Source organism: Myripristis murdjan, chromosome 12 (assembly GCF_902150065.1).
Source record: "Myripristis murdjan chromosome 12, fMyrMur1.1, whole genome shotgun sequence".
Taxonomy (NCBI): Eukaryota; Metazoa; Chordata; class Actinopteri; order Holocentriformes; family Holocentridae; genus Myripristis; species Myripristis murdjan.
Window position 1 is genome coordinate 19609721 of NC_043991.1, and position 24548 is coordinate 19634268.

Sequence of the window (24548 nt, forward strand, 5' to 3'; positions counted from 1 at the left end):
GGACTCTCCTATGTAATTAATTACTATGAGCAAAGCGGTTAGATAGATAGATTTATTTGACAAACATTTTTAAAAAGTACATGCAAGAAAAAACATCTTCGTGTACATTTAAAAAATTGTCAGATAGGGAAATAATCATTTTTTGTCATTATTATTTCGAATCCTGAACATAATTTTTTTTATGTACAAACAAAAAAAAGCATGGGTGTTCCCTTTACATTGCTGCTGTATTAAGTCTGAAACAATGGACATGTTGATACGTATGTCAGGACAGAGTAAAGGATTCAGTACACAACTATGAATTATGTTCAACCATCTTGTCAAGTATGACCCAGCTACTTGAGCTGTACATATTCATCCTACATAAAAAAGGAGTGAGAATTGAGGCAGTGGGTAAAAAAAAAAAAAAAAAAAAAAGGTCTTTATGTGAACTGACAGACTTGACAGCCAAAACCCTCAGTGTGACTTTTAGAAACAAGAATATTACGTCTGTTTTTGAACCTGTGTGCACATTCTGAAGCAAATACAAACCGGAGAAAACATGGAGTCAGGTTTTTGTGTGTAAAGAGTTTCAGAGGCTGCGACCACATGAAGCGGCACCTTCATCTTCTGTTTTTCACCAGTCCCTCTGTCTCTTCGTTATCACCACATTTCTGACTTGACTCTCCTGTGTCAGTCTTGATTTCTCATTCTGTTTTGGTTTGGCTTGATCCCCCTGCTCTGCCCAGTATCTCAGTGCGAGATATCAGGCCCCATCTGTGTGTGTGTGTGTGTGTGTGTGTGTGTCCATCGATGAAGAAAGACACCTGAAGGGCTCAGTCTCTCTATTGGCCAGTCTTCTTGTCCTTCTGGAAACTGAAGCTGGTCCGGCGGCTCAGTTTCCGTTGTTTCTGGGCAAAGTAGTCGGCGCGCGAGGTGCTTGCCCGCGACTCCAGGATATAGTTTACCTGTAAGTTCAACAGGAAGAAAATGTCAGTTTCATTCAGAAAATGTTCTACAATGTGTGTTTTGCTGAACTCAGCTATGGAGCCCCTAAAGGGGTATGGACAAGGAAAAAAAAATTAAAGTATGAGAAATAAATAAATAAATAAATGGAAGACAAATTCATTTTTAAAATGCTTTTGCATCATCTTGAAAGTTTCTCAGAAAAACATTTTGTGAGAGAGCGGAAAGGCTTCTCAAGGATATGGATTATAATGCAGAAATACATCGCTATATTATCAATACTGTGATGTGAGACAAGATATCGCAGTGGATTTTGGATATGGTTATAACGTGATCCGGCTTTTCCTGGTTTTAAAGTCTGCCTTTACAGTAAAGGGATGCAGTTTTCGTATTAGACTGTAGAACTGTTCTGCTGTTTGCCTCTGCCTGTTTGTTCATCACATTCACCTTGCTAATGATTTTCATCAAATATCTTATGTTTAAATGTCTTGCCCCAGTATATGCCCCAGTAGTCAACCCTGTAATATCGTTACAACACCAATAGAGGTATTTAGTCAAAAATATTGTGATGTATGATTTTGTCCATATCGCCCAACAAGACTGGGTTGCTACAAGATGACAATTACATAAATCACATTTCATTTATGTGTAATCAGTCCAGTAATTTTAGGGCTCATTGAAATGCCCTTCTCATTTCTAGGCAACATTCAAACAGTGAGAGTGGTTATGATGTTGCTTTGCTTCATTGGTCAAAAAAGAAAACTGCAGTTATCCTCTTAAATGAGTGAATATGAGGATGCACTTCATTTTGAGTTATTTGCTCCTCTGTGTTACTGAAGATCACTTTTCATCATTTAGCCCTCCTACGATCTCATGCAGCCTTATGTGCATTTAATCAGGTTTTCATCCCTGAGAGTAAACCCACTGCATAAAAAGTCAAACTAAACCTTTATTTGGTGTTTAGGTTGTGCATGAAATGAGTGTGAAAAAAAAGAAAGTGTTTACAGAGCTTATTGTGTGTTATTGAGAGTTCATAGCATTACCTTAAGCACAATTTCATTGACAGTAGCAGCATCTGATTCAAAGTAGAGAGGCTTGTAGTCATGGTTGCTAAGATAAGTGAGCTTAAATATTGCATGACCTGAAAGACAAGAAAGAAGAGCTTTTAATGAGGCAGGAATAGACACCAACAGAAACATTAAATTCACACAAAAATTAAAACATCATGTTGTCTTGGTAGATAAGGACTTAATGCTATTTCCAGTTAAAGAACACACACAAAAGTCACACAAGTGACCTTTCAGCCTCTTCCCTCAGTGGTTGCAATACTTCTTCATGGTTATTCAGAGTCATAGCAATTACTATACCTGCTGTCAGCAAAGTACATCCCTTGTACTTCTCAACATTTTTCATTTGCTTTCATTGTTGGTGTGAACTTTTACATAAAAAACATCGCTAGCTACATTCAATCTATTGCCAAAAGAGCTGAGATAATGATTAAGCCTACAGCCCACCAATAAAACTCCCTGAATTTCACATTATAGACATTTTGCACAGCTGCCATTTGGCATGAAATAGCAGGTGTTTCTAATGATGTTAATTAGGATTCTGTTCCATTTGAGTATAGCAGAGCCTTTCCAATGAGCCTGAATATGCAATAACATGGCCCTGACTTTGTTAGACCCAACTCAAACCTAATGAATGTCGTTGGTAACACCTGTGTTTACCTGCTGTTCTGCATCAACATGTTTGCTGTGAAAAAGATCTATTGCGGACATTGTGAAGCTGGTGTTTGTGGCAACATTCCCACACTGGCACACAGATGACCTTAAGTTAAGTCACACTTCACAAATTGCACTGAAATTGCATAACTGAATTCAGAGCATGGCTAATAAATCTGTCTTTTATTTCTTTTATTTGTTGTTTTATTTTATTTCTTTCTTTATTCAGGCATAAACAATTGGGAAGTGCCCTGTTCATGCAGTATTCCTGTAGTGCAGTTTGGAGATCAAGATTGTGTATATATCCATGAACAGCTGTTCTCAACAAATTAAGGAGCAAATAAACCCCAAACCCTAATCTGTGTGAACCCTGACCTCTAGTGGTGAAAAGTAGGCTTCCTGGTCGTTGATGACAGACGATGTCACCAGTACTTTTCGTCACTAGAGCTCAGGCTTCACACAAATTTGGGTTGGGGGTTTAGTTTCTCTTTAAATGCGAAGTTGATCTTAACAAGAACTATATCGGCCAGGGATTTAACTACATCGAATGGCTATCCTTCATGAACGCACCTACTTGATAAATAAAGTTCTGCTAACCCTTGATACATCTGGAGTAAATGCAAATTTTAAGAAACAGACAACATCACAAACTCTGGATGGCAAAGGAACAGCTTAAAATGGTTTTGTCTTGTTAACGTTCCAGTTTTAAGAATTGCATATATTTGGAATGTCACATTATTCCCCACCCTCATTTAAGCCAAATCTCCCACCAAAGTCTCCAGTCGAGCTCATTTGAAAATGAGGCTGCAGTCAACACTCCCTCCCTGCTCAGTTTCTGACAGCTGTCATTAGCACAGTCGTGCTGGCAGTCCATCAATTCTAGCGGGTCTTTCTCAGGCAAGTCTCATGCTTCGTGGCCTGGTTTTGAGTGGAGATTCCTTGGCATTTCTAGATTTACCAAAAACAGGCAAAGTGGTTCCACTGGAATCTAACTTCAAACATATACTGTTTTAGATACTCATTAGTAATCTTGGGTATAGGATATTTCAGAAACCTCTGAAAATAGAGTTCAATTCATCAAGCTCTGCCTTCTAGTCCCCGGGGTATGATTCAAATATTTATCAGCAGGCAGGCTGGATTCCTAACCTGTTTTCTGAAAACACCTGCTCTGTCCACTGACTAAATTAGGGGCACGCAGACAAATTTCCACTCTTATATAGACCCCATTGACAAGTTGTAGATGTTGGAGACCCCAAATATTATATTCCTGGTGTCCTTTAGATTGAGGAGTTGTCATCCTGGAAGAGATACTTCCCATCAAAATAGAGAGTTTCATCACAGGATAAAGCTGATCACTCAGAATAACTTTGCACTGATTTGCAGTGAGCCCTGCCTCTAAAGGGGACAAGTTAATTTAATTCTGTAGTTATAGACAATTTAATTCAGTAGTTATAACTTTATAGTACAAAACCACCATGACATCACGGCAACAAGGTTGTGTGCTTCCCTGCAGATAACAAGACATGTTTACTTTACAGCCAAATCAGCAGCCATTTGAAAGTTGTCTGCTGGGACGTTTAGCTACTCCAGCAAGCTCCGGAAAGCAGCCTGGGAGCTAAATATGCATGGCTACATCTGCGCTCTGCACTTTGGAAACTGCTGAAGCGGAAACTAAGTTATACTGTAGCCTTCATCTTACACACAGTGCATGGGAAATGGTTGCTGTTATATGGAGAGCAACTGATTGGAAAATGTGGACGTAAACAAATCAGCTCTGTCCTACAAAATAAATGTTATGCATCTTATGCTGGTTATTTCAATGACAATAACATTAATAAATGAGCTAAGATGTGGTCAGGTTGTTTAAGTAGCAGATGTATTTGCCCTGTGGCAACACAGATTAAAGGTACACTATCCATTTCCAAAGGACAGGGCACCCCACCTTGTTACTATGTGGGAAAGATGAATTACTCAGCTCTCAAAACAATATAACTTAGACATGCCTAAGGCCTTCAGGAAAACTTTTACACCATCATAACCCAAAATATAAGAGTATTTCTCTACACTGTTTATGTTTTTTGGGCACATTTGACATCAAAACATTAGATTCAAGACAGGCATTTAAAAGCGATACATAAATTCTATAGGTTACTAGTCCTGGCATAAACCTGCGGGGTTTTATCCTTCATCAGTCTCATCCTTAACATTAATAAACAAAGTGGTGTGCCCTGCCATTTCAAACTGCACAGTGTGTCCTTGACTTTTTGCTGTCCTCTGTGACAGAATTTACAAGTAGATGTTATGTAGCACATCACAAAAACAGAAAACACTGCAGATTTAAACAATGAGGAGCTGATGATCCAGGTGCCACAATACACAGAATTATATGACCAGCGTCTGAAGTCCTATCGGCATATAAACACTTTCACTTACAATGGCAGGTTACGGTAATATAGTAATATCATAGCTGTATGAATTGCCAGTACTATTCAACATAAATACCAAACACAACAAGTGTGTAATTTTTCTGCAAACACATCACTGTTCTGTCGCGCATATTTTCTTCCACATGTTGCCAACTGCTGTTTACAGTTCCCCTCTTTCCATCTGAACTCAGCATTAGGTACAATCTTTAGGTAAGGAAAAAAGTATCACCTTCAGTGAACCGTATTGACAAAAACTTGATGATGAATTATGGGCACAGAATATAATTTCACAAGGCTGGGGAGCTTGCACGCACGCGCACACACGCGCACACACACACACACACACACACACACACACACACACACACACACACACACACCACACACACACACACACACACAAACACACACACACACACCATTGTTCTGCTCACCTGTCAGGACGACAAGGGCATAGTTTGGAAAAAAGAAAAAAAAAAAAAAAAAAAAAAAAAAAGCTGTTTGGTGTGGAGATACTAGCTTGACAACATAATGTAATTATTAGCTTTTTTCCCTCCTACACTGAACTTGAGATGTTACCATCTGTAAAGTGACATTACCCCAGCTGCTATCACAGGCTTTGTACTCAAGAGGTTGTGCAATCACCCACTGAATCGGAAATTATTTCTCTCTTGTGCACTGAATGTTGAGCGGGCTGTGCAACTGTTACTTCTCCATGCCCAGACCAGCAGGTCAGCAGCACTGCACTCAGTGTGTCTCCTGTTGTAAAAATTTACAATTTACTACCAATCTGCAAGTAATTAAAATGGTAATAATAATAATAATGATAATGATGATAAAAGGGGAAAACATAATGCTTTTTAAGTGGAGACTTACCATGTGTGCAGTGACAATACATATTTCTTTATTCATTATTGGTTTCTATGGAACAGAATGCTCTAACTGCTCCTCCCACCCCCATTTAGCAATCTTTAAAACGACACTCTTTTTTTTTTTTTTTTTTTTTTTTAAACGGGCAAGTTAATGCATCAGAAATTGTATAGCTCATTCTTCTTTTGGTGTTGCAGCTTCATAGAATTTCACTGTTTTCCTTTAATCAGCCCTCAATCTCAGCTCAGCTCATCTCAACTGTGAGTTGAACAAACTCAGCAACTGACAACAAGGAAACCAGAGCATCACATTCCACATTTTTTGAATCAGAAGTTTTAATACAATCCTATGTGGAATACAAGCATATCCAAAGGAGCAGATCAATGCCAAGAGAAACGCAGAGAAAAGAGCACGCCATGCCTGACAGCTATCTCCCAGGTAAAGTGCTGCTGGCTCCACAGTTTTTCTGACCAATAACTGGAGGTTGGTTCAAGTAAAGCTGCTACAATGTAGGTTAGCTTCAAACTGCAAGTTACTACAGTGACTGACCTAGACTTAGTCTAATCTTGCTTATTGGAACTGAAAATCCCAAGTATCCCTTAATGAATCAAAGGAGATGAGTAAGAATCCAAACTATCACTTAAATGGGGAAATGTGAGAGTTAAGTCACTGTTTAAAGGATGCACTTACTCGGGCTCCTCTCCTCTACAAGATCGCAGGCACAGAGGTGGTCTGAATCAATGGAGATAGGTTTCTGACGAATCCAGAACTTAGTACTCGTCTTCTGATTGGCGACCGGATCAATTTCCACTTTCTCTCCTGAAATGCCTGTGAGAGAGATGTATTGTGGGTCAATCAGTGAACAGAAAGGATTTTCTAGAAAGTGCAACTACTATTATGGCTTTTCATCTTCAAATTGACAGATCCAGTCAATATATGGTGTGACAGATGCAGAGCCCATTTGTCTTTCAGATGATTTTCTTCCTGATCACTGCTTACAAATCACTTGATAAAAAAAAAATTAAAACTGTAGATCACTCTGTGGTGTTTATGGTCATTTCCAGCTCAAATCAGTCTTTTTTGATGTTTGGGCTACAACAGTGGTTTAAGTACACTCTACTGATACTGGACGCTTGAGAGAATTCCTGAGCCCTTCTGCAGAACACATACTCACTAGATGTCATCTGATACATTCAATTCAATTTACTCCACAGTATCTCAAAACATAAATGTCAGTGGAAGGATAAACACACTATTCTGAAGCTACCTTTTACACATAAACCCATAGCAGACCATAGATGCAAATGAAGAGCTGTGCATCGTATGAGTGACACTCTGTGTTTAAACCAAACTGTGGAGATTTTCAAGTGTTCATGATTTTAAAGATGTGTTATTCACTGTTGAAGACTTTGAGGACAAAGGCTCCTTTGTATAAGTTTTAAAGCTGGACACAAATGGCTATAAATGGTAAGGCCAGATGCATATATTTTCTACAGCCTGTAGGAAGGGGTACCTACCTAGCTGGACATCTGTGGTGAAACGCAGCTTGTGAATCATGCTGATTTTGAATGACTTATAGTGGTGGCTGCTTAGCATATCCTGGACTGTGGTTATGTCAATAGGAGGGTCCTCTTCTGAGCTCTCCTCACCCCTGGAGCCTGGATAGAGACAAAAAAAAAAAAAAAAAAAAAAAAAAAAAGTTAAAAGAAAATGAAAAGACAGATGAAAATAATGCCCACAAATGTGATGGTGTACTTCTAAATTTTCAGTACACCCCTTCATTAAGAAACCTAGAAGTCTAGAAAATACATTTTAGTTCAATTCCAGGAAGCTGGAAATGTTTTCTCTTTCTATTCAAGTCCCTCACATGAACATACAAGTGTTCCTGCAAGCCAAGCCATCCTCATCATAGGCAAGAAATAACTACTTAAAAGCACCATATCAGTGATTTTGCATGTTTAACCTAATATCTATAACAAGTGTACACTAAATATTTCTACTCATCTTTTCTAAAAGCAAGCAGTCATATTGCAGAAGTCCACACAGTATTCCAGCAGAGTAATAAAGCTGTCCACCCTAGTTTTCCTAAAAGCAGCAGCACTGTTGTGTTTTGATGACTTCAAAATGAGTGATCCAAACAGATGTCAGGGAGTCATGGAGTGTCTGACAACAGTACACCAAAGTAATTTTTCACTGACTAAAAGCATCAGATTCACTTGCTGTACTGTTGGTCAAAATATCCCAGCTCATCTGTTTTCCCACATTTTGAAAGTACAGAAAGATCCCCCCTTACCTCGAAAGTACTCGGCTGCAAAAGATAGCAAAAGCACTTTTATCAGAATACTTCTATCATTTTCTAAGCTTCATGGAGACTTACTGGACATAAAAACAAATAGATACAAAAAAGGCTAAAACAAGCAATTTAGCACTGTTTCCTTATAGGCAGGACATCTGCCAGAAACTAATGCCCAAGAAAATCTTTGATTTACACAGCCAATTATCAGTTCTTTGGTTTATGAAACAGTGACGACTTTGGTAGCCACAGAGGCAGCACATTATAAGGTGGGTGTTTCAACAAAAATTCAAGTTTAAAAACCCCTTCATCACCCCCATATGATTTGCAAAATGGTTTGTTGCAATGTAAAATGTGGGGGAATTGTAATAAATGGGCCAAACATTCAAAATTGCAGCTATGGTCCTTTAAACAGTTAAATCTACAACTCAGAAAGGAGTCTCAGGTGAATAGGTCAGGTGTATCAGCTGTTGATTCTGTTTCACTAACTGAGATTATATGGCAATTATATGATAGCACTGGTCAAGTGGAGCTGACCCACTGGGATTATACTTACTGTTTTCCCTGACGAGGCAAAACTCCAGGGTGCTCTGGCTTTCCAATGTACAATCCAGGTCTACTGCCACGTTTGGCTCCGTCTGCCTCTCTAGACGATACATGGGACCTGAGGAAAAACAAAGTAGCCAAGAGAACAGGGTTGTGATCAATTCAAAATGTTGGAATTAAGTTAAATTCGATTAATCATATTAAACCCGGTGCCTTTCAAAGAAAATTCTGCTCAGTCATAAAACATGAATTTCAGTGTGTTTGACACCAATCGCTGACAGATACCTGAGAAGACTTTTTATTTTTTGGAAACAGTGTAATCATTGCTGGCAGAAAGATTACTTTTGTGTTTGCTTTGTATGGTAATATTCTGCCTGTCCCAGGTGAGCTGAAGTAAATTCCACTGTTCTTCCCTGACTTTTTCTTATTTCTAGGATCCTCTCCTTTTCTCCTACAATGCTGCCTAAGGAAGGACACCTTTATTTTATCTGCATGTTTAAGTATAGCTGTTACTTGTTTGTTATTGCCTTACTTGTGCTTTTTGTTGCTGTAAATACAAATTTCAATATGTGCAAGGTGGTTCCAATCTCTTTTCATTTTTGGGCCCTTGGAAGCCCTTCTTTTTACATGGAAACTTGAATGTATAGACAACAGCTCAAAGGAGGAACGGTTAGGGTTTACTGAAAAGTGTGTTTTGCTTCCTTTCCTTTTTTCACCACAAAGACAAAGGGAAGAATCTATCTATACTGAAAGGAACCAGTAAAATAGGGCAACAACTTCAGGCAAAATTTACCCTTTAACAAATATAATGGGCTTCTAAAATGTCAACCTAGGTTGGGCCAAGCTAGCAGCCACCAATTGAAAGAAAATAATATGCCCCTGAAGCCTACAGGAGATCCCTGTCCAATATGTAAATATGCCTGACAAACAACGTGGTAAAACCATCTCTGCTGGTTACAAGCCTTACTGTGATCCTCATCTGACTGACAAAAGAAAATACTATCATGGCTCTAATGTCCTGACTTCTGATCTTGCACATGTAGCGTTTCATAGGAAGAGATGTGGACTTGTAGGGAGGAGGTGGGATTTGGAAATGAAGGGTGAAAAAAACGGGACTAATGGCAAACACAGAAAGTGAACTTTTGGCATTTTGCCTTGCGCGGTGATCTGTGGTGAGTAGGTGAACCTTGGAAAAGAACATGTAACCTCTAAAACTCAAAACACTGGAATTATTATCATTATCCCCCTCTCCATGTTTTAATACCCTATGACAAGTCAGTGCCAAAATAGTATAGGAACATTGCCATATTCACACACAAACACATCCGCACCTCTTCCCCTAAGCTCTGGAACCTCATCTGCAGTTCAAACACACCTCATCATCTCAGGCTCAGTCATCACCACCTACCCAAATGTCACCACGGTTTACCTGACGATGTGCACAAGCCCCATCCAGTACACCCTTATCTACTGGCACAGACCAAGTCATTTTATAGTCTACTGCAGCTTCCCTAGATATATTACACAACCTATTAAAATCATTTGTGTCTTTTAATTCGTTATTGCCAGTGCATGACACAAACAAGAACCATTTCTGCATGGTGAATTTCAGAATTAAACTGTGTTTTTTCTGTCTACTTTCTCATGTTGCTTCTGCACCAGAATCATCTGTTTATAAAGACATGTGAAACAAGGCAGTAATGTTAAAGATAAGCATTCTGCTATTTAAAAGAAAGATCATTACCTTGCAGAAGATATAGCTGAACTTCATGCATAAAACAGCAATACAGCTGTAACTGAAACAGAGTCTATTCCAGTATGTAAACACATTCAGTAGATATGCAGCTTCTTCAAATTTTCAAATTTGAATTGACTGAGGGTGATGCTGAAGGAAATGTTGTAAGGTTAGCAGAATTGCCAGGGTGCATAAAAGAGGGACTGTGTTGGATCCCTCTTTGTTTTAATTATATGCAGTGGTGGACTGGGACATGGGCTCGCCACAATCGATAGGGTTCATTCTCTGAAAAGTCCACTCAGCAAAATGGTGGCCCACTCCTTGTATTTAAATGCTGAATTGACTTAAATGTTTGGCCCGATGGTGATGTTAGAGGAAAGGACCATGGTGACACCAAAATTGTCAAACTGCATGCTCTTGGTAGCATGATGGGCTCATCAAATTTCATAGAAATTTGCCCAATAGATTTTAAGATATTAGATTTGACACTGACTAAATGTTGGTGCTACACAAAAGGTCATAGGGTCACCAAAATTAAGAGAAATCTCCCCTTGAGGAGTGTTAATGCAATCACCAAATATGATGCCAATCCTCTGTCTTCTTGTTACTTTCAGATCACTCTAATGACTTCAAAAGAGTTGTTATTTTCCTCTTGTTTGTGCAGAGCTGGGCCCTCACTGCTAACTGACATGATCCCTTTCCAGTGAGTTTCTCTGACTTCATCAGTGCTCAATCATTCCATTCGTTAAGTCTGATTTTTAAAAAGGTATGGTAAATTAAATGGAATATGGTTGTGCTGTGCACTATGCAATCAAAAATCATGCCTTGGTTGATGGCTTTTCGCCCATCACTCACAGTAGACACGAGATGCACTTTGAGAGAGAACGATACAAATTGGGATGTGTACATACACAACTAAAATCATGGATGCATAAAATACACTAGTTATAACACCTGGTTACAAATGCATCTATAGCTATTTGACATGTCTGTGACATCTGAGTTTATGCCATTAACAGAGGTGGGTGGTATTACAGAAACGTCATTACCTGAGCCTTTTTGAGAACCTTTCCTCTTTTTGAGTGCTTTCTGCATAATTTCCTTCATGGTTACCTTCAAGCTGTCCACTGGGATTAGAGAGAAGCCATGAGCAGCATTTCTAAAATTTAGAAGGAAAGTCAGAAAGAGAAAGACAAGAGACGGCAAGAGGGGGACCAAGAGAAAGAGGGTGGAAAAGGTAAAGAGTAAACACAGAATGAGAAAAGACAAAATTGCAGAGGTTGAGATATTACGGACTGATCCATTATATCCAAATACAAGGAGAATGTAGTGGTGATCACAATATCTGCAGGAAGAAAAAACAATGTTCTCCGATGGTGGTGGGATATGCTTACTCACATCCTGACAAACAGGGACTGTTTGGAGGCAAGACCGGGTGAGGAGTATTTCTCCACCAGGGCGAGTGTGCTGAAGCCAAACTTGTGGATTGGCTCATTGGAGTCCAGCGGTGGGAAGTCAGTGTCCACCTCACCATCATCTTCCGCAATATGGAGACAGTAGGCATTCACGTTCTCACTGTGAAAGTGGTGGAGGAGGGGATGGGAAGAAAATGGGAGGGAAGAGAAAAATATATAAAGATGAGGAGTAAGATACAAAGAGAAAGAAGAAAAACAGCAAATTATTAATGAGCTTATCTCCAAACTGAGTGATGTATGTAGTATGGAAAAAAAATAGAGACATGGACATGAGCAAATTTGGACATGAGAGTGCACATGCACACACAAAGCAGCAACAGATGCATGTTTGGGAGTGTAATATGTTGCTGAAAAGTGTATGACTTTCCCTACAAAAAACAAAAACAAATTTACCTAATTTTAGTACCTGATAAGGACCAGATGATTTTTTTTTATTATGTCCTGATACATAGAACCACAGAACTGAAAGAGGGTGTACTTTCTTTTCCTCTATATGCAGAAACAGTAAGGTCCTCAGACTGGATGGATTTCCTACAGTGTTCTCTAAATTGGCACCTTTTCTGGAGTTGAAATTCTCTCTGAACAAAAGCTACCCTCAGCAGGACCAAGGCAATCATGTCAGTCCTATTTAAAAAAAAAAAAGACTGGGGCACTTACTGACCTATAAGGCCCCTCTGCTGTGACAGAAAAATTCTCAAGGCATAAGCTTTCTTAGCTAACAGGGTCAAATTTCACCTGTATACCTATTTGGAAGACGAGAAGCATCTTTCAAGCCCAGTCACATAAAGCAGATAACAATTTAATAGTAAAAAAGGTCAATTTGTTAATTCAATGTAAATAACAGTTAAATAACATTAATTTATTTAGCTTTTCTTATATCAAAATTAATTTTGCACTTATGTGTGTACTCACTTGAGTTTGGGTTCTCGTCCTTCACTAGTGTACTGCCAACAGATGAGCCCAATAAGATCATGGACACGGGCGTTGGCAATGGTCACCACCATCATTGGATGTAATTTCTCCTGGGCCATTTGCATTGAGAGGTAGACATCTATCTTTTTCGTGGCAGTTGTACCTATGTGGCCCTGAAAGTGGGAGGAAGACATGGGGAAAGCACTGAGTACTTTTACATGTAGTCCCATAGCCAGCTTTCTGAGTATAATCATCTGAAAAAAAATTTTGATTACAATATTTACAAAGGCATTTTTCAAATAACTTGGATAGCATGGATTTATTCACTAATCAGTATATTACTTATCAGTCCACTGCACCATGTTGTTGGCTTTGTAAATACAATATCCAGGGTGCTACCTACTCTACTTGTACTAAGGTACCAAAACTCTTTAGGCCATATCTGAACTAAAATTCCAGAAATAGCTTCATTACTGCGTGCAAGATATTGATAGTTGGATGACAACTAACCATAAAAGATAAAGATGCTCTGTGATTGGCCCTGATAACTGGAGGCTCCAGATTTCACTGCTTTTTCTTTTTTAAGACCAGTTATCATCACATATCACTTTGCAATACACATACAGAATTTTAAGAAGACTGGTATAAAGTCAAAACACAGACATGTTGACGGCAAACATTTCTCCTTTGTTACTAAAAAAGGGAAAACAACACAAAGAAGACACAAATTAACATCCACAACAAAATTTAGAATGACTCACCTTGCCATCAAATTTGGAGTATTCATTGAAGGGGTTGTTGAGCTGCTGCGGACACTGCTCAAGCCGGAGGGAAAGTGTAGATTTGGTACCTGTGGTCCGTGGCCTATCTTTGAAGTCCCGCTTTTCAAACAGAGTCCGCAGGTCCTCCACTGAACAGGAAGCATGACAAAGACAGTATGCAGCAGACACTTTTTTAAAAATCAAGTTCATTTGCTCTGATGAATATGATCTGATATCACAGAGAATGACAATAAGATACCACCCACTACATTAATCAAAATCAAATTTATTGGTTCAAGCACAGCTTAAAGTGCTACAGATTTTAATTATTTGTAAAATATTTTACAATGTCTTTAAACAATCTCACAGAGCTGAAATAAATGTTGAATGTTATCTATAAAGTCGCTGATAAAAACTCATAAAACTTTGAATTGGTTGAGTTTTCAAATGATCTTTTGTTCAGTAACATTAACAACACTTTCAACCAAAGAGGGGAATAGTCTGTTCCCCCCTCTTTGTGTATAATGTTCCATTTTCCTATTCAAAACAATGGGTGAGGAAAAACAACTTGAATACAGCAAAGTATGGGAAACTTAAACAACAAACAAAAAAAACAGGCGGATTATCTGTACACCCCCACAAACAACTGTTCTAACAAAGCTTTTCCATTGTTGTTAAGGACCTGAGACCTCTTTTCATGGTGGACAGTCAACGCTTTTGTGAAATGGTTCAGGCATACTTGTGAACAAGACATTTCACAAACACACTTCAGAAAAGTAACAGAAAGGATGTATGACAAGTGCAATAAGGTTTACGATGAATATGATCTAAAACCATTGTTTAAAAAGTGATAATTAAAAGCTGGTCTAAATAAACGTTTCCCACTGTCTAAAAATCTTCATTTAGCTTGCTTCAATAGCATCATTGAAAGGTTAAAGAAGGCACAAAAAGTTGCTTTGCAACTTCTTGTTGCCTGACAACTGATATCTGGACTAGCCTTGAAATAGAGGCTTACCACAGGGTTACGTGAGATTTTATTAGCCAAGACTGGCAGATGAAGATTTTCAATCTCAACATTATGACTGCTGCTGAACAATATATTGCTGCCAATGAGCAACATAGTTGGAAGTGGTTGCTGCAAACTGTGACATTCCTCTTACCAGAATAAAGGCAGTAGTACAGTACAATGGAGCCATTATATTGGTAGTAATGAGAATGCTGGAAAAGAATAGTAATTGGGCCTATCTCCACTATACTGGACACGCTTCCCAGCTGACTGTCAACAATACTCCTAAAGAACCCAAGAACAGAAAAGACAGCAAGAAATTTGGTTGAACATTTTAGGACATTTTAGGAACAGCAACACTTCAAGACGTCAGCATAAAATCATCATAAGTAAATATATATATATATTTTTTTTTTTAATGTACAGGGGCACTGCCAAAATGTTTTGGGTCGAAGGCCAGCTCACTTCTGTTGTTCCAGCGGCTCGGCATTAGTGTAACAATACAGAACAGGTGACAGCCTTTGTACTGTCTCATATGTGAAACACAGACATTTTATTTCAGAAAGTGCACAGAAAGTACTACACAGTAGGAGTAGATGTCATCAATGTCCTTATGAATTTGAGTAGGGATTAGCCTACAGCTCTCTACCAAAAATCACTTTGAAAGCGATATTTCTGGAGTGTCTGGACCAACTGAACAGTGACGTTCCAATTAATTCATATGCATGTCCAGCTGATATATCTGCCTGCGACAGCTGTCATCTCAACAACATGTGCTGATCATATAAAAGCATAGCTAAACTAGGACATCTAAAAGATTTACAGGAGTTTGAAAATTAAAAATAAAGTGAACTCTCCTCCCCTTACCACCAAGTGGAAATGTGATCAAATCTGCAATTCATGGACTGGGTTAGGTGTTCTTTTAAACAATGCATTTGGTTAAAAAAAATGGCAAGGAACATTACCTGATTGTGAGGATGATCTCTCCTTCCACTGAATGTTTTTGCATTTGATTTGGTTCTGACGTTCTTTCCTAAGCCTTTCAAGCCTTTGTGCTGGAATTAAAAAAACAAAAGGATTTAGAGACTAATATATTGTGACTAATGAAAAAAAGAGTTACAATCAGGTAAAATAAATTCCCCAGAAAAATCACACCATCACAATACCATTTTGTTGCTGTCCATTGTACACTGCTGTTCAAAAGTATTCACTTTTCCCAAAGCGCTCATGAGAGCAACAAGAGGAGAAAAGGTTTATTTACAATGCATTTCACACAGAGAAAAGTGCTGGCTTGAGATGCCTGTGTTAACAACAAAGTGTGAGATCTGCTAAAGTAACACTACAAGGGTAAGTACACACTTGCTACTGTATTTCAAGATTGTCACAATGCACACTGACATGACCCACCTAATAAGCAAAATCCAATTTGCAAACACACCAATAGTCAACATCAAATAATAATAAATAAATAAATGTGAATCAGTATGACATGAGAGGGTTTCATATATGACATTCAGTGAACTTGGAGGATACAATTTTCTTGCTTGACCTTTATATCTTACCAGCAACACCAGGTTTCTCGCGCCTGTCTTGTTGGAGTCCTGATGAGACAGCCACTACAGGTCAGTGCTCAGTGAATCAAAGCCTTGCAGCTTTTTACCCAAAACCAAAACCACAATGAGCAGACCCCAAAGTGTAATACAACAGCCAAGGGAGCCAAAAGGAAATAGATTCATTTATGTATACATACCTTTGGACTCCCTCTACCACCAAACACCAAATCTACTATTAAAATTCTACTTGCACTGTTGGTGAACAACAGCAGATATATCCCCGAAACAACCCGAGTTTGGTTTGAGGAAAGGACATGGGGTCACCAAAATCAAAAAGCATCTTCCTCTAATGTGTACACAGCACTGCAACGATTGAAATCCATGGTATTTAAATCATCATGCTCACAAATTCTAGGTTGTTCAAAGTGGCGACAGAGGGAAGGTTATGATGTTGGCAATAAATGACGGGTGATATATACACTTTAAATTTAAAAAGTTTGAAATAAACAATATTTGAGGGACTGCATGCACAAGCAGGATCTACGATGGTGGATGAAGCAGTGGCCAGGGTAGTGGTCCATAATATCCCTGACACAGTCATTTCGGGGATATAATTAAATACCCAGACTTGTAACTGTTTCACAGTTTTCATTCAAATTCACTTTACCCTTCTCACCTTTGACTTGCCATGCTTCCTGTAAGACACACACATCCCAACTGAAATACAGCATGCAAATTTCATGATTGAATTAACAATTTTACACTGATTAAGAAACCAAACCTTTTTTGGAGTGTGACTACATCTGGTCAGATCTTGTTGGACATTTGTGCCAAGTATACATGCAAAATTCCAAGTGAATACAATGGTTAATTAATTATTTGGGTCATACATTGCCATTGTGCAATCTATAACCAAAATACCAACCAGTTTCACCAGTTACATTACATGTCCTAGCAGACTGGTTATGACAGCTCAACTATTCATAACTTATGGTAGATATGGACACATGTAATGAAATATGTCCAAGTGTCAGCAAAAAAAAAAAAAAATTGTATTCTGAAATAAGAAATGATGTCCACACCATGGTCTAAGTAGTCCAGTAAACAAAGAATTTGTTAAGTCCACAATGTAACACTGCCTATTATTAGGGCTGTCAATACTAGCATGAATAGAATTTCAGTATTATACTGCACAACTGGCATTTTGATTACCATACTAGAATTTGAGTACTTGAATATATTTGAATGTTTGTATATAATTTGCATATTGTTAGGCACAACATTACCCAACTGACTCTGTGACCCTGTGAATTAATAAATGTAGTATAAATACAGATCCCAAGTGAAGTTGCCTGCCAACACTAATCCCAGTGTTGACAGACATCACTGGGATCAGTAACACTCATATAGTAATACTGGAGCTGTTAATCTGTCTTAATTTTTCTGTTTACATGCACTGTTCAGTGCTGCAGAGCCATGGATGTATTACTCACAAAGCTCATCACATCAGTCACTTGACATAACTTCCATCCTTGCTATGAAAGAAGCTCAGTAAAAATAAATCCCCAACATTGTTTTAGTTAGTTCTGGGGTTTGAAAATGCAATACGAAAGACAGAGGTCATCCTGAGGGCATCACACTGTCACTTAGTGCCACCTTGAGGCAAGAGAAGCACACCAGGCACTACAGAAGCAGGATAAGTAGATTTACTTCAGCATAACTGAAGTAAATTATATCGGATTGCACGTTTATTTTATTAATAAAGCACAGAGTAAATGTGTGATGTCACCAGGACATTGCTAAGATGCAAATTCTCAAATGTTTGTGCTAAAACAAAAATCAGGAACGTTTTTGCACTTGGTGCCATCCATGTGCATAGCAAAAGTTAAAAATAAACTGTTTTCAAGTTATTGTGTACACAAATTCAAAGATTGGCCTGATGGTGGCACTAAAGAAAAGATTACAGGATCACTATAATCAACAGGATTCTTCTTCTTGGGGTTATGAATGGTCACTGTCAGGATCTAGAGCAGGTGTCAGGGCGAATCCATAATATCCCCAACATTGTCATTTTAAGGATATAAATACATAAACGCGTAAACACACACACACAGAACATGTACATACACATTAATAACATAAGTAATTCAGACAAAATCAGAGTGAAATGCTCCCTCCACCGGAAACCAGTCCCTGAAGAAATAATGGTTTTACACAACCAATTATCAACGTATCAATGTTGTTTATGAATGGTGACAACTTTGTCAACCACAGAAGCAGAACATTATAAGGTGAGTGTTTCAACCAATAAACATATTTTAAAATCAAGGGGCAAAATTGTTTATTGCAATATGAAATGTGGGTAAATGGCAATAAACTGGCCAAACATTCAAAATCACTGCTGTGGTCCTTTCAAAAGAGCACTAATATACAATATGGGCATCAATCAGTCATTCATTCGGTGTTAACTGCGATCTATCCCCATGCTTTCCACCTGTGCAGCAACAACCTGCTGCATGCTTCAACACCACCCAATTTGCTTTGTGCCTTGATAAACCACTGACCCAGATTTGACACATAAAATCACCACAAACAGCAAAACATGATCTCTAGCTGCCCCCCCGCTACATGGAAGGAGAGCACTCTGCCTGGTAGACAGGATTTGCCTACCTGTGTTGGAGCGCCGGCGGATGCCAAAGTCCCAGCTTGAGGTGATGTCCATTGACTGAGAGAGGTCGCAGCCATGACTGTCACCCATGCTGCTGCCCCCCTCACTCAGGGAGCTTGACCCCACTGACCCACAGCTGCTGCCAGGCACCAAAGCCAGTTGGCACTTTTCCAGATCCACATCTTGGTCAATTAGTACCATTTCACACATGCCTGTGTCATCACTGGTCACATGTGACTGCCGGATGTGGGCCAAAATAATGGCTGGATTGTCCAAGAACGCCATGTTGTTTTTAAAGTCAGGATTATATCTTTGGATAATTCTTTCCTTCTGTTTGACCTTTCCAGGATGCTTGTTTATTCCTCCCTCTGCTCCACCAACAACACTCTCCTCCTTTGTCTCTGCCTTTCAGCTCTTCTGTAAGAGAGTTAAATCCTTGGGTTGATGTGAAGTGGCGAGCAGGCGTTCCCCTCTGTTCTCCTTTTCTGGGTTATTTTTTCTTCTCCATAATGGGAAACGAGTGCTTACCTGTTTGGGAAGAGTTAAGAGTCATTATATAAAGTGGGGTGACAATAGTGCATTGAGATTAAAGATTGGATAACTATGTTTTTGTAAACCACATAGTTTAAAGGACCATACCAGTGAGTTTACATGTTAAGCCTAATATCAAACTTTCTTCAAACCAGTACTCCATCACCATGATAAAGTCATGCACATTAATTCCCTTACATCATAACAGCATCACTGTTGTGTTTTGAAATTGGGCAGAGGGAAATGCTCTCTCCACCAGAAAATAGCCCCTGTGGAGACATTTGCTTAACACAGCAAACTAAAACCTCTGTGGTTTATGAATGACGACTATATTAGCCACAGAAGCAGAACATTATAAGGTAGCTGTTTCAACCTATAATTCTGATTAGAACCTGGAGGGATTTCGATTATATGTTGTGAAATCTTTCATACCACTGCATGATTTGCAGAATGGTTTGTTGAAATCTAAAAAGTGAGTAAATTGTAGTAAATGGGCCAAAAGTTAACAAAAAGTTATCTAAACATAAAACTACACTGTATATTACATTGGAAAGGTACTGTTAAAGAGTAGCTAAATCCCAAATCTAAATCTGTGAAAAGCCTGACCTCTAATGGTAAAAGTAAGCATCCTACTGAAATTAGCTTTTGGCACAAAAGATCAATATCTTACTAAGCTGCAGGTATGAGGACTGCTGCATCCACAGTTTTAGACCACACTCAGCAGGTATGAAACAGGAGGCACTGGGAGACATGTTTGGCCTTGCGCCAAACTGCATGGTACAACAAGCTGCATTCAGAGTCAATATGCAGGCCAGGCTAGTGCTTACTAAGATCAGTTTTACACCATCTCAACCAGTTTTATACCAATGCTTAAACCGGTAATGGTTAGGTGTAGGCACAAGTTTGATCAGGTTCAGGATCTGGGTCTGTTGCAAATAATTTGCCACTCTGTCTAAAATGGTGGTCTTTCTCCACACCTAAAGCTTGATGTATGTCCTACCCAGAGCCCAGCTGCTGGCACTTTGAGGACAATGCTGTTTTGCCATTCGGGACCTATTTTTTTAACTGATATTTTACAAAGTGTATTAGTTGTTGAGTATGTGTAATACCTAAATGTTGGGAGAAAAAAAGTGATAATGTCAAATCTTGGCATTTATACGCTGCAAAATCCAAACACTGACATGTATCACTTTATTGAATTACTCAACCATAACCACAGTATTTCCGACAGTATCCAAAGGCTAAATCCATTTGCTTTTGTTGACAGTTCCATGACAGTTGGCAAAACACAGAATAAGTGCAAAAAAAATCAAGGAAAAATTGAGGTATATAGCCTAGCTGCACTGACTGAAATTAACATCTCATTCAGCAAGTGTGCATAATCTGCAAAGTGTGCAATTCCTCAATATTGACCTATAGATCCTGAATGTATAGAAAAAAAAAAAAAATAAAGTGCATTAGCCTTCAATCTGAAATCAGCACTGTGTTTTAATAGGTCCCAAGACACAATATTATCATGACACTTAAGTCACAATACAATAGTACTGCAATATTAATCATTTTTATTGCAGCAAAATGGGACCGTCAAGCAGACAGACTAACTCTGCTGTAAAAACCTGTCATAAATGTTGTATTCATTCTTGGCAACACAGTATTGATATAATATTGCCACACAAAATATTGCGCTCCTATATTGCATTAACTTTTTCCTGCACCCCTCAGTGTTAATGATTTAGATCGAAGAAAATGTTCCCTAATCCGAAATTTCAGCTCTGTAACCTCCATTGAAATAGATGATACTGAGGAGTATTCTTTCAGGCATATACATTCATGGCATATTTCATAACACTAATGTTGCCTGGCATTCCAATTTGCTTGTGTTATGCATGTGCTTGTATTATGAAGGGAATCATAAAAAAGACAAAAGATAAAGTGGTTGTGCTGGTTGTGCTGATGTAATTGTAGTATTTACATTGTGAACACAACGCTGTTGACAATATCAGCAAGGAGATGGGTGCAGGTTCAGGCCTACTTTCTGTATAGCCCAGCTGCACTGACTGAATTTAACCTTTCTCATTCAGCAATTGTGTATAATCTGCAAAGATTGCAACTCCTCACTATTGACCTATAGATCCTGAATGTGTGGAATAAAATAAAATAAAACGCATAAAACTTCAATTTGAAATCTGCACTTGGTGTTAATACATTTAGAGAGAGGAGCATATTGCTTAATCCCTCATTTCAGCTGCCTAACCTCCAATGAAACAGATGTTACTGAAGCGTATTCTTCCAGGCATATTCATTCGTAACTCTAATGTTGCCATTGACAGTTTGGTTGTGTTATGAATATAATTATAAAAAGGGACAAATGAGAAACAAATGGAGAACCTGTTATGCTGCCGTAGGTATAGGCTCGCATTTACATTGTGCACACAACGCTGTTGACAATATCAGCAAGGAGATAGGTGCTGCAACCAAGGGCAAATCAATGCTATCCTATGGAGCTACGTGTTAGCAGCAGATAGCATCTCCAATGCAGGCGGGTGCGGCTGCCTTCTACAGGCTAAGCGGTTAGCAAACCAGCAGGCCAAGTAAACTTATAATTATTTTAAAAGTGTGTTCGTATAATTGGACGTCTCCTCCTCGAGTCAGTTAACACTAAAGTATCTTACCAGCAAGCTGTCAAGTTCTTCAAAAGTGACACTGTGTTTTGTCAGCCGTTAATGTTCACACAGCTGCCAGGTTTACGACCAGTGTTTCCTAGACAAACAGGCAGCTGGCGTTTGGTTTATATTCTGACTTACAGCATTGCAGTGACTAAGTTTACCCAACAGCCTGGGTACCTGGTGTTATCTAGTTGACTGAGTGCCGTAACGTTAACATTAGCGAAGGTGCTGATTTGAAAGCTAATGTGAACCTTGCTAACTGGCAACCTTAGTCACGACACAGATTGTAAACTTAACGTCTGCTTTTTAGAGGTAACCGTGCAACCTAGCTAGCGACAAGGAAATTAGCTACTTTATAGGCACTGTGATTAAGCTGAGGATTTTATTTTGAGTTTCTCCAGTGGCACTGGTCGGATATAACTGGTGTGGAGCCCTTGGTAACGCCAGTGATGCTGCTGAAGCTTAGGCCGAGCTGAAGTACAAGCTGAGTTAGTTAGCAAGCTGAGTAGAATTGGTGCCAACTGTATCCCACCTTTATGCATCCGTCGAGGAAAGGAAATATCCACAATAATCCACACTAGCCGTGCATTCTCCCAGCCGTGACAGTGACCAATGAACATAATGAACTATCACCGAAAATCCCAATAAAACTGCAGGACAATGTAGCTATCTCAATAGCTGTGTTTCCTCTATTGACAGATGTAGCTGAGCAGTTCCTGTTGAGAACTTGGACGCTTGATTGACATCCACATGCACCAATGAACGTCGTCTTCTGCGTCATTTCTTCCTCTGCTAGTGAAATTCACGGCAGTTTAAGAGCTTCTGGGCGTTTTACTGCCCTCCACCGGTCTGTTACGACATATAAAATAGGCCCAGCGTTTACCAACATTAGGTTCAGAGCAGCATAAATTTGTCTCATTCTTAAGATAATAAAAACAATGCAAATAAAAAGCAGATAAAATTGATCATAAAAACCTTCCCAGCGTGACATTTCTTTGGGTATTTTGTTATTGTGTCCATTACTATCTTTATTTCTGGATTACTTTATTTCTGGAATCCACTAGATGACAGTTTACAGAAAACCTTTGCTCCGTTCAGCTGCATATTAAAATGATCGACCGCAAAGATGAGTGTGAGACTAAAAAACAAAGCTGCTCATATCTGAGATGCATCCCAATACTTTTCTTAACAGTATCTCAACCAGCAGATGGCAGCAGATACACATGCTTGCCATCTGCACTGAGACAAACAGACACAAGAAATTTGACAGACACATAGGGTATGGACCTAGCCCTCTGGTCAGGACAGGAGCAAATGGAGAACTATCAAAGTACACACAAATGTGTGATTACGTGGTGAAAAAAAAATCACCTGTACTGTCTGCATCAAAGGTAGTCCAATACTTTACAAGGTTTTGAATTCAAATTTTTTCAACTTTTCAAGGACTTGTGGATGCCCTATGTTGGACTTCACTGACCAGCCATCTGTCTGGTCTGCTGTATTGTAGCATCCGTAAACTCCATATTTTATTCAACATTTGTTTATTGTTTTCACATTCTGATAATATTTTACTATTATATCATACAGATAAGACTATGGTCCACAACATATCAAAAGATGAAAAAACAGTTCAAAAGACCACTACATGTAGCAATGGGATGGCCTGGGAACCAAATCCTCACCATGACAATGGTTGCAGTCATTAAGATCCTTAGATTATAATGGTTTGAGACATCCCCAAAACTATCTTTCACAAACCTTTAAAAATATGTAGTATTCCAAAAACCTCTCCAGACTGGTGGGTTCTTCAGAGAACTTATTTTGCTGCATGGTTCAAAAAATAACAAATCATCATTAAAGTTTAGCTACCAGGGAATTAAAGAAAACTAATCAGCTTTTCCCTAATGGCAGCCACTACCAACCTATGCAGTTGTGGTTGAAAATCCACCACTTAGCCAGATGAATGATCTCCCACACCTTCTTCAGTAGCTATGCAGAATAACACAGAAGAAGCTCAGACTCTGATGCAGGAGAGTGGTTTATTATATCACCTTTATCACAATAAACTAACCTGGTCCCTGGAGCAACTGATTCAAAATCTGCACCTCACCTGCTTTTATACTTTTCATCAGCTCCACCTGCCGTGGGGCCAAGATCAAGATCAACCCCTCCTGCCAATTCTATCTTTAAAGTCGTATTAAAACTTCTCAATCAACATTTGAACTTCTTAATTGACATCTGGATATAACAGTGTCTATGCGCCCCCTACATAAAATAATAATATATATTAAATAAAATGAATACATCATCAGGTTACATGCCATGAGTACTGTCTGAATAACTACATACTTAAGTATAAATTAAATACTTAAATAATTTTCCACACAGTGTGTAGAAGAAAGCAGACCGGAAACTACCCCGCCGCCGAAAGCGGAAGTTA

The 24548-nt window shown here is 38.8% G+C and overlaps 1 protein-coding gene across 4 annotated transcripts; it reads right to left on the reverse strand.

Annotated features, from left to right (window-relative positions):
- Window positions 1-406: 406 nt before the first annotated feature.
- mapkap1 (MAPK associated protein 1) lies at window positions 407-22829 on the reverse strand. Of its 4 annotated transcripts, XM_030065484.1 has the most exons (14): window positions 22641-22829; window positions 18914-19439; window positions 16253-16291; window positions 15656-15745; window positions 13685-13833; window positions 12924-13096; window positions 11935-12111; window positions 11586-11695; window positions 8812-8919; window positions 8256-8270; window positions 7480-7620; window positions 6653-6790; window positions 1989-2086; window positions 407-947 (listed from the first exon to the last, which is right to left on the reverse strand). In XM_030065484.1, exons 2-14 carry the CDS (start codon window positions 19194-19196, stop codon window positions 825-827), a joined length of 1644 nt encoding a protein of 547 aa, XP_029921344.1. In that variant the 5' UTR covers window positions 19197-19439; window positions 22641-22829; the 3' UTR covers window positions 407-824. The 4 variants fall into 4 exon arrangements, with proteins under 4 accessions (XP_029921344.1, XP_029921346.1, XP_029921345.1 ...); XM_030065486.1 differs by lacking the exon at window positions 16253-16291; XM_030065485.1 differs by lacking the exon at window positions 8256-8270.
- Window positions 22830-24548: the final 1719 nt, after the last annotated feature.